Raw genomic sequence first — 11,499 nt, 5'->3', positions numbered from 1 at the left:
AATGACCATGTAGAATCTCTCTTCTTTTTTTTTTTTTTTTTTTTTTTTTTTTTTTTTTTTTTTTTTTTTTTTCTTTTCCAATTCAATACCTCATTATAAGTTATAACATACAAATCCACACCGGTGAAATGGAATACAAGTAAAGCAGAACAAGATACCGAATAATTAGTATTAAACCAATACAATCACAATATAGAGTTTTTGTTTTTGTTGTTTGATTTTTTTTTTTTTAAAATCCAATACCTCATTATAGCATACAAATCCACACTATTGAAATTACATAGTAATAAAGCAGAACAAAATACAAAGTAACTAATATTAAAATATATAGCTTGGTAGTGCTACTCAAGTTCTCTGTCCCTTCCTTCCCTTTCTCCTTTTTGATACCCTCTCAACCAACCATTCAGGTGTCCTCTTCATTGAAGTATCAGCAAGAACCACACCAACAACCAGGCCACTTATATAACCTGCCAATATAAATATCCAGTATTTTTTTAATATAGACTCTGAATCCTTATGATCTTCTTCCAAGGGTGGCGATGACTGTGAATTTCCACATTTCTTTGATAACGGATCACCACACAATTCTGGATTCCCATCAAAGGAACTGTTATCAAACACACTAAACTGGTTCCCTTGAGGGATAGGCCCTGTGAGATTATTGTGGGAGACGTTAAAGCTTGAGAGAAATCCAAGTTGCTTCAGTTCTTGAGGGATATAACATGAGAGGTTGTTTTGAGAAAGATCCAACGATTCAAGCTCTGATAAATTCCCCAACGATGATGGGATGCAACCGGTGAGTCTGTTGTTGGAAAGATTCAAAGAGTGAAGGGCCTTAAGATTCCCAAACAAATCAGAAATCTCTCCGTCGAATCTGTTGTCTGCTAGATCAATGAAAGTAAAGATATCTTGGATGGCTTCGTAGTGCGTAGCTACCCCTTTAATCATTATTGTGATTGTGTAACGCTCTTCAATAGGGGAATAATATTGACCCTTTGCTAAATTAGATTGGTAGGACGTCTTGGCACTGAGATATGTCAAGCCATAGCCATTGGATTTGATGTACTTCATGGCATTCCAATGGAAGATGTATTGAGATGGTAACTCACCCGTAAAATTATTAGAAGACAGATCAAGCACTCGCAAATTGGAGAAGTCTAAATCCTGTTTGGGTTTCTCAATTGCACCGTAAAACCCGTTTTGGTGTAGTATGAGAAGTTTCAACTCCGGAAGGGATCCCAGCCAAGACGGAAAAGAATCATGAAGTTGATTGTTTGAGACGACAATAGCTTCAAGCATCAAACAGTTGGACAACGATCGTGGTAGCTTCCCTTGCAACTGATTATAACTAACATCAATCATTTTCAACTGACTTGCATTGTTGCTGCACAATTGAGGAATGATGCCATGAAAGGAATTGTTTCGTAAACTCAAAACTGATAGAGAACTACTCGAGTTTCCCAAACATTGCGGAATTATGCCACCCAAGTTATTATTAGACAAATCGAGGCTGTAAAGTGAACTCATGTTGCAAAATAAAGGTGAAATTTCTCCAATCAGCATGCTGTTTGAGGCGTCGTATTCAACGATGGATGGTGGAGGAATTGGTAGTGGTCCTCGCAACATATTAGATGAAATATCAAATATGCCTAAGTTAACCCACGGAAGAATTGCAGGAATTTGGTCGAAGCCTGTCAGGAAGTTGTTGCAAACACTCAACAAGGTCAAAGTGTACGTGCTTGTGTTCCACATCCAATTTGGTATTTGGCCGCTTATCTTGTTTTCACCAAGATCCAACCACTCCAGTTCACTTTGATTTTTGAGAAAATGTGGGAATTTTCTTAGCTTGCATGAACATAGGTCTAGATAGTTGAATTGATGACTTGTCACATTTTTGTTTGCTTTTCCCAAGATCAGTGACAAATTGTTGTGGCCAAGTCCGAGTTCAGTGAGATTTTTTATGTTAAAAAACATGTCAAGTTTCAAATTGCCACCCAAATTGTTATCATTTATAAGAAGCTTTTCAAGATTCAAAAGCAAAGATAACGATTGTGGAACTGGACCATGCAATAGATTAAAGTGAAGGTCTAGTGCAGTTAACATGGTAAGGTTCCCCAACCATGGTGGGATTGGACCAATGATTTGATTATCATCAAATAATAATGATGTGAGATGGGTAAGGTTTTGAAGAGAAGATGGTATATCACCATTGAAATTATTTATCCCAAGGTCTAGAATTGTAAGTTTGGTAAGTTTACCCAGGGAAGTTGGAATAGGCCCTGAAAAATTGCAATGTCTAGCCTTAAATATCTCTAATGAGTCCAGCTTTTCAATTGAATAAGGTAGGCTTCCAAAAAATTGGGTATCCGTTAGTTTCAATGTGTTAAGAGGGCTTCTTTGATGGAATTCAGGCAAACGTCCGGTGAGATTCTCATTGAACCCCACATCCAACCACTGAAGGTTTGGCAGATGAAAAATTTTATCAGGAAAATCACCATACAGTTCGCATCCCTTAAGAAGCAACGTCGTCAAAGAAGTGAAATTTGTGAGCAAATCAGGTACCTCGGATGATATGTCTACATGACTAAGAATAAGTACTTCTAACCTGGTCAAATTCCGAACTACTGTTTTGAAGTTGGGATTTCTAAGCTGCAAAAACTTTTCTTCAGTATCTCGATCATAATTGCAAAACAAGTCAAGGGAGGACAACTTGGTCAAGTTGGAAAGTTCCAATGGGACTTGGCCGTAAAAAAAAGATTTAGAAAGATTGAGATAAGTTAGGCCAGAAAGTTGGCCAATAGCAGCAGGAATTTGAGAGAAATTGAAATGGTTGTCTGCAAGGTTTAGCAATTGAAGGTGTCCAAGGCTGAAGAGGGTGCTATTGGAGTTGATAGAGCCAAAGAGACAACTACTGCTAAGGTCAAGACCAATCACGTGGCCAGTCTCTGCATCACAATCGATGCCTTCCCATAAGCAGCAATTACTGGATTTCCATCGTAAAACCTTTGAATAAGCACAAGCAGATTTCTTAATGACAAAGCTATCCTTGAACTGCAACAACGCTAACCTTTCTTCATCATGGCAAGATGACAGCTGCACAGAAGCAAAAGATACATAATTAACAATGAAAATATTAATCAGTAAAAGCTTTAAAACCAAATTCCGAAACACAATTAAGCACAATGATAACCCCATCATGCTTCAATTTTTTTTTTTTTTTTTTTCTGTTCAAGAAGAGAGAAAAAATATTGGTTTTGCTCTTATTATATAAGCCTGGATGTATATTTATAAGGCTTTTTTGCATTATTGTGGTTAGGATTGTGAAGTTTACTTCAAGTCAAGTCGTCTCCTAAAGTATTCGATGGTCTAAAATGCAAACCACATGATTATTATCCATATACATATTGAAAGGGTCCGAGATATTTCCTAAATAGCCAACTTCCCAAGTTTATCAAACTACCAAAAAAAGAAAAAAAATTGCATAAATATAAATAGTTTTTATAAGTTATTAAATGAAGAAAAGTGAAATCTTTTGTTAAAATTGTTTTTTTCCTTAAGAGAATTGGCGATAGTGTATAATTTATTTTTGTATTTCAATATTTTCAAACATACTTTTCAGTAATGTTCTTTTAAGATATTTTTTTGCTAGCTTATGTATTATTATTAATCTCACTTTAATTTTTTGTTCAAAAATATCACTACAGTACCTCCTATTTTGCTATTTTTTTAATATTAGATTTCTAATATAAAAAATATCAGTATAAACTCCTTACATTTCACTAAATTAAAAAATAAATAAATAAAATCCAAAAGTGATTACCAATCACAAGGTTATGATGTTTAAACTTATCAATATGCAGATTCAAGATTTTACAAATTAGCAACAAAAAAATTAATCAACAAAGCATTAAAACCAATTTCTGAAGCACAATTAAGCACGATGATAACCCCATTATGCTTCAAATTTTTTTTTTCTTTTTAAGTAGAAAAACAAAATAAATTGGTTTTGCTCTTATTACATAAGCCTAGATGTATATTTAGAAGGCTTCCTTCCATTATACGGTTAAGATTGTGAAGCATACTTCACGTCAAGTCGTCTCCTACAGTATTTGATGGTCTAAAATGCAAACCACACGATTATTTCCCATATATAATGATTTGAAAGGTTCTGAGATATTTCCAAAATCGTCAACTTCACAAATTTATCAAAATTTTTTAAAAAAATTACATAAATATAAATAGTTTTTATAAGTTCTTAAATGAAGAATAATGAAATCTTTTGTTAAAATTGTTTTTTTCTTGAGAGAATTAGCGATAGTACTGTATAATAATTTGTGCATGAATTTCAATATTTTCCAAACAAACTTTTTTATTAATGTTCTTTTAAGATCTTGACCACTTATAGTCTTTATCAATCAAAATGCCTCCTGTAGGTTTGGTAGTCAAAAAAGTTTAGCGGGAAAATCACCATACAGTTCACATTTCCTAAGATGCAATGTCGTCAAAGAAGTGAAATTTGTGAGCAAATCAGGTACCTCAGATGATATGTCTACATAACTAAGGATAAGTATTTCTAACCCAGAAAAATTCTGAACTAATGTTTTGAAATTGGGATTTCTAAGCTGCAAAAAACTGTTCACCAGTATCTGGATCATAATTGGAAGACATATCAAGGGAGGACAACTTGGTCAAGTTTGAAATTTCCAATGGGACTTGGCCATAAAAAGCAGAACTAGAAAGGTTAAGATAAGTAAGGCCAGACAGTTGACCAATAGGAGCAGGAATTTGAGAGAAATTAAAGTGGTTGTCTGCAAGGCTCAACATTTGAAGATGAACAAGGGTGAAGAGGGTGCTATTGGAGTTGATAGAGCCAAAAAGACAACCACTGCCGAGGTCAAGGCCAACCACATGACCTGTTTCTGTATCACAATCGATGCCATCCCATAAGCAGCAATTACTAGTGGATTTCCATTGTAAAACCTTGGGATAAGCACCTTCAAAAGAAGAAGCAGATTTGTTAATGACAATGAAAAAATTGTATTAATATGCTACATCAAAAATAATAATCCCAACATCCCAAAAAATAAAAAATAAAAAAGAGATATAAAGAAAGTAAGAGAGACAATTTAGATAAAGAAGAAACGGGGGAAAAAAGAAGAAGAAGAAGTGGAGACGCATAAATCACTTCGCATTCTTATGAGTATTTATTTTTCATTTTCCATTTTCCTTTTATTTTTGACATTTAAAAAAAAAAAAAGTTATTTGGAATTTTTTAAGGTAAAAAATGCGGAGAGGGGTATCGTCCATACTGATAAATTCATATAATATATGTCATTAAATTATACTTGAAATAGTGAAATCTTTTTTTTATTATTTTTTTCTTTTTGTTAGTTTGTTCTATATATGTTATCTCAAAAGCATTGAATTAGGCGTACGTCTAGTAATTTATGCCTTGTATTTTAAACGTTTTAACAAATTTTCTATAAGTTTCTTTAAGTAATTTTCAAAAAAAATATATTTTAATAAACTTTCAATAACTTTTAAAGTTATAACTCATTTTAATTCTCGTAACTTGTAATTGAATTTCAAGTTTTAAAGACATTGCTTTCAAAGGGAGCATTGCAAGGGAAATGATGTAGACGAAGCTCTCAACTATGCAAGCCCTCACTCGTTTCCAATCGTTATATATAGAATAGAGTCAGTTTGTAGCAAAAATCTTTTCATTTAATTTTAAAATTTTAAAGTAATTTTCATTTTGGTGAAATGGAGGAGCTAAAGTAACTTTAAGTGGACAAATATCTTTGCATTTAATTTTTAAATTTTAAAGTAATTTTATTTTTGGTTCTACTAACCCATCAGTTTGGGATCCAATTCAGAATTTTCCTTGAGAATCATCGGAAAATAATCGGAATATATTAATATCATTTATACAAATAAATTTATACAGAAAAAAATATTCTTTATTGATTCAAATGCTATACCTATCCATATAGAAAGTATGTAAAAGAAATACATTTGTTTACTCTTCTTTTTATTTATTTGTTCATACTGTTTCTCCTCTCATTCACAAAGAATAGAACTATTTCTATTTTACGGAGGAAAAGTGGGGGAGCTAAAGTAACTTTTTTGGTGAAAAGAAGCCAAAGTGACTTTAAAATGGGAAATAAACTAAAGTAACTTTAAAATGGAAAAATAAGAAATTGGAAGATTTTGGTGGCATGGCCCATGTATAGTTGGTCTGCTGCTGATGAATGTTCACATTTGCGTCAAAAACACCTCACCAAGTCAACTAAAAAGACTAAGAAGACCATTATTTCTTTTCTTTTCTCAGTTCTCACTATTGAATTAGATGCCATATTTAAATTTAGTTTATTATTGTGTTCTATTAAGTTAATTCATTATATTGTCATTGGATAGATTATATTCTTTACTATTTCTATTATTTATATGCATGTTGAAATTCTTTTGAATTAGTCAACCAATGTAAACAAAAGGAAAAATAATAATAATAATAAGTGGTGTTTTTTTGTATATAGGTTCTACGTACACTAACTTTCAGCTTTTAAACACAAAAAGATAGCTTTCAGTATCATTCCAAGACTTGATTTTATTTGTTTATTTTCCTACCTAACAGGTAAGGTATGAACGACAATTACCAAAAAAAATAAAAATAAAAGAAACTAAAGTATGAAAGGCTTAAATAAGACTATGTATGAACAAAGAACTGCCTTGGAGCAGGGCCTCAAGCCTACCTAACCGAGAAAAGAAGAAATAGTACTAATATCTATTGCTAAGTAAGAGTAAGAGAGAAAAACAAGACAAAGAAGAGAGGAAAAAAATAAATAAATAAAAAAGAGTGGAGACTTAAAAAAGCATAAATCACTTTGCATTTTAATGATAGTTATTTTTTCCACTAAAAAAAAAAAAAATAGAGTGGGCTTTTGTCATTTTTCATTCTTTTTTGTTTTTGAGATAAAGAAAAAGTTTATTTGGAAATTTTTAGAGAAAAAAATGTGGAGAGGGAGACTGTCCATACTAAAAAATTAGAGTATGATTAAATTTTACTAAGTTTTGGAAAAAAAAATGAAATCATTTTTTAAAAAAAAAAAGGTATTCCATTTTTTTTGTTAATTTATTCGAATAGATGTTGATTATGTTAGGAGAATTAAGCGTACGTATAATAATTTATGCTTGCATTTCGTAGTTCTAACAAATTTTCACTAATTTTCTTTCTGGATCTTATTAGCATATCAATCACATAACACACTGTTTTGTCAATGCATATATTATGTAGCAGAAATCAAAACTAAAAGATCTTCTTTCCTTTTTCTTTTTCTTTTTCTTTTTTTTTTTTTAAATGTTGTTTACAAAAGCAAAATACTTTGTGTTATTGCTCGTAAGGCTAGGCGTAAAGTCGAGGTGTCAGCTTTTTAAGTGTAAAAATAATATATAAAATATTAATATATTTAGAATTATTAGAATCAATATATTTAAAACACATCATATTCTATTAGTTTTTAAAAAAATTTAGAAAATAAATGAAAATTAAAATAATTCATTTATAAAATACTTGTGTGGTATTTGTTTCGGCTTTATTAAATTTGAAAGTAATTTAAAAACTTTTAAATCATTATAAATAAATATTATATTTTAGTTAAAAAAAGAAGAAGGTGAATTTGGAAAACTTTCCTGGGCTGGCCCATTTTTTTTTGATAAAGGTGGACTGGGTCAATCATTTCTACTTGTGTGGTATTAGTTTCAGTTTTATTAAATTTGAAAGTGATTAAAAAACTTTTAAATCGTGATACACAAATATTATATTTTAATAAATAAAAAAAGGTGAATTTGGAAACTTTTCTGGGCTGACCCATTTTCTTTTGATAAAGATGGAGTTTTTTTGAAAAGTAGCCATTTGTTCAAAATTGAAAAATAGCAAAAAAAATTTTTTTTTTTTAAAATAACCAACTTTTAATACATTTGGACCAAAATATCCTTTATTATATTTTTTTAAATTTTTTTCTTGGTTTCCCTTTCCCTTTCCCTTTCCCTTTCAAAACTTAACTAGGACTTTCTCTTTCTAATTTCCCTTTCAAAAAACACCATTGCAGTCACCACCAAAAGCCAGTCATCATCACAGCCACATCATTGCCATAGCCATCAAGAGCTAGTCATCACTGCAGCTGCACCATTATTGTCACCACCAAGAGGCAATCGTCGCAGCACCAACACCATTGCCATCGCCGCATCTGCACCATTGCTATCACCAACAAAAGCTAGTTATCGCCACAGCCGCAGGTTGCGTATGTGTCGATGCCACCGCAACCACCTATTCCTTCTTTCTCTACTTTTTTTTTTTTTTTTTTGGCTAGTGGCTGATTATTTATGAACTGTTGTAATACTGGAATTTTGCTTTAGCAGGGTAATTAATCCAAGAAAATTTTATATATAAAACTCGGTGATAAAAAAAAAAAAAAAAAGGATTTAGACATGGCCATTGAAGATTTGGAAGTAGAAAAGGAGGACCCATTTCTTAGATTCATTGAATATGCTAGATCCATAATATCCCCTGAAGAAAAAGAAGAAGAAGACCAAGATATAGATCCCAAAATTGGAAATGGAAAAGAGACCAAACAACCCAGTTGAAATGGGATTGCTTCTCGAATCCTCAAGACTTGTACTGCTTATTCCAGTGATGCTACCCCAGCAATTCTTCTCTTTGATATCACTCAGGAGGTACAGAGCTTTTTTTTTTCTTTTTTTCTTTTTTACACTTAATTTCATAATTTTTCAATGTATTCTCTGGTGTTTGGTTAATGAGAAAATTGAGGGAAAAGAAAAAAAAAATCCAAAGTTTGAACCTTTGTTTTGGGTTTTTGGTTATGGAAATGGGTAAAGGTAAAGATTTTAGATTGGCCAAGTTTTATTTCTACTAACGGGTAATTGGGGATGTGTGGAATGTTGTAGGCGTGGAATGAGCAACATAGAGATGGGACTACTAAGAAGAGGCCTGAATGTATCAACCAGTTGAGGAAGAAATATAAAAGAGCAAAGCTTCCAAACACTGCTATGATTGACTCCATTTATGAAAAAAATTTCTTGTCTTTGAGTAGTGTTTTGGAAGCTATTATTGTCAATGCTTATTTGCTCCCAGGTACTCTTTGCAAATCTAAAAATCCTCATGTTGTTTTACTTCAATGGAGGCTTTGTGTGGCTAAATAATAAAGCGAAGTGGAATAAATCTATTATGCAAAAAACTTTCATTTAAAAGGGAAAAAGATATATAAAAGTATACATTTAGATTCTTCTTCTTCATTGCTCCAATTGATTTCCTTTTTCCCTTTAGGTTTTTTCGTATGTAATTCTTTTTCTACTTCCATGAGTGATCTGGAAAGTGAGTTCTGTAAACTAGATAGTTGACTCATAATCATGCTATTGATAAATTTGGTTCCTCATGATAAATTTGGTTCCTACTTTAGAAACTTATTTCAAACTGAAAAATAAAATTTCCTATGGTTGAATGTGGATATCCTACTGAAGAAAAAGAGTAAAACTTACAACAAAAAATTAAGCATATGAGCTGGGTGGTGATGCTTTTTTTTTTTTTTTTTTTTTACTTTGTCATGTTTATAGATGCATATTCTTTATTATATTAGATTTTTAATTGTAAAGATAATGGTGGCTTATAATGTTCATTTAACGAAGATAACGATGTGTTATTGATGTAAGGATAACTAATTGACCTTAAAGAAAATGTGCCATGTTTAGTTATTAGAATTCCATTATGCACAAACATATTACGAGCTTAATTGCAGATTCTGAAAAATTTTCTACTTGTTGGAAAAATTTTCCTCCAGGCGGAAAAATTTTCCTCCTGGAGGAAAAATTTTTCTCTAGTTGGAAATCCTATATGGAACCAATTAAAGCTTCTGGATAATTTTCCACCAGGCGGAAAATTTTTCCTCCAAGCAGAAATCGTTTTCTTCCTGTTGGAAAATTTTTCCTCCAAGCGAAAATCGTTTTCCTCCTGTTGCAAAAAGTTTTCTCCAATCGGAAATTGTTGAATAATATTTATTCCACTTGGTAAATCAATTTCTAATAGATTATTTAAGTTAATAGTGGGATAAAAAAAATTGAGAGTGAGACAAATATTATATAAGATGAAGATGGATTTAACAAAAAATGTATTGATGTTTAAAATCAATAACCATTTTAAAGAAAAGAAAAAATGACATATATTTGTTTTTCTTTTCAAAATCATTTGGACATTTAATAAAATGAGATGTAAACTAAAAATTTAAAATCAACTCCAGAAAGCCTCTTTTCATTTGGGATTAATTTTTTTTTTTAAAAAACATTACTAATAAATCTTCCACCGTCGAGCAGAAAATATAATATCCAAGATTATTTTAAAGCCATGCTTATTCCAATCAACATGAATTCGACATTTTCAATATAAATAATTATTAAAATAACAAACATATACATTTTTCAAACTACCGCAATAAAATAATAATATTTTATGTAAAAATGGTATCTTTCAGAATACTACACCATAATTCACAAAAGAGGTATCTATAGAAAGCTAAGGAGACGAGAAATATGTTACCAACTTTTTTTGGACTCAACTTGACCGGCGGTGACTGGCAGAATGGACGGGAAGTTTTTGGCCAAAGTTCAACTCCTCATATCTCTCAAACAATAAGGAATCAAGCTGAATGGACCTTAAAATTAAGCTCAGGAGGTCCAAAATTAGTGGAAAGGAGTATCAATTTGGCCGGGTAGTGGCCGGATTGCCGGAAAACCCATCTTGCCATTGTCGCGACGGAGACAAATATTTGTTTTTAATAGATTATTTAAATTAATATTGGGGTAAAAAATTTGAGAGTGGAGACAAATATTATATAAGATGAAGATGGATTTAACAAAAAATGTATTGCTTTTTAAAATTAGTAACCAATTAAAAGAAAAGAAAAAAATGATATATATTTGTTTTTCTTTTCAAACTCATTTGGACATTTTATTCTGTAAGTCACATTTGCTGCGAAATATCTGTCCAACTATAATGCTCTCACAGTTAGTGAACTTTGATGAACATATGGCCATAGAACCACTTTTGTTGCTTGATGATAAGTGGTCACTTGTAGCACGATGAACCCTAATATCATCAACTCGTTCATTGTTCATTTCAGGATGCATATAATTATTATTGTCGGGTAATTCATGTTCGAAATCTACATCATTATGATCAACATCATCTGACTGAATGCTAACATCATCCCTTGCTGGATTGTAATTCTCATATTGATTAATATTATTCAACTTCTCATACTCCTCTTGGTTAGGAAACCGTTTTGCACAGTCACATCTATCATCAACTCCTTCATGGATGTTAAATGATGTCCAAGATCTACGGACATTAACTTCATCGTGATCTCTAACTTGAGTTTCATGAGCTATAATGTCATGAAATGTAGCCTCAATGGGTTCAGGATCGGGAAC

At 31.6% G+C, this 11,499-nt stretch overlaps 1 protein-coding gene across 1 annotated transcript; it reads right to left on the bottom strand.

The window, feature by feature from the left end:
• Nucleotides 1-345: 345 nt before the first annotated feature.
• LOC125421503 (receptor-like protein 7) lies at nt 346-3,195 on the bottom strand. Its single transcript, XM_060819787.1, has one exon. It carries the CDS (start codon nt 3,193-3,195, stop codon nt 346-348), a length of 2,850 nt encoding a protein of 949 aa, XP_060675770.1.
• Between the last annotated feature and the right edge of the window lie 8,304 nt (nt 3,196-11,499).

The sequence above is a fragment of the Ziziphus jujuba genome, chromosome 8 (genome assembly GCF_031755915.1).
Source record: "Ziziphus jujuba cultivar Dongzao chromosome 8, ASM3175591v1".
Classification (NCBI taxonomy): Eukaryota; Viridiplantae; Streptophyta; class Magnoliopsida; order Rosales; family Rhamnaceae; genus Ziziphus; species Ziziphus jujuba.
The sequence above is the reverse complement of the archived record's forward strand: the minus strand, read 5'-3'. Positions and strand labels throughout refer to the sequence as shown.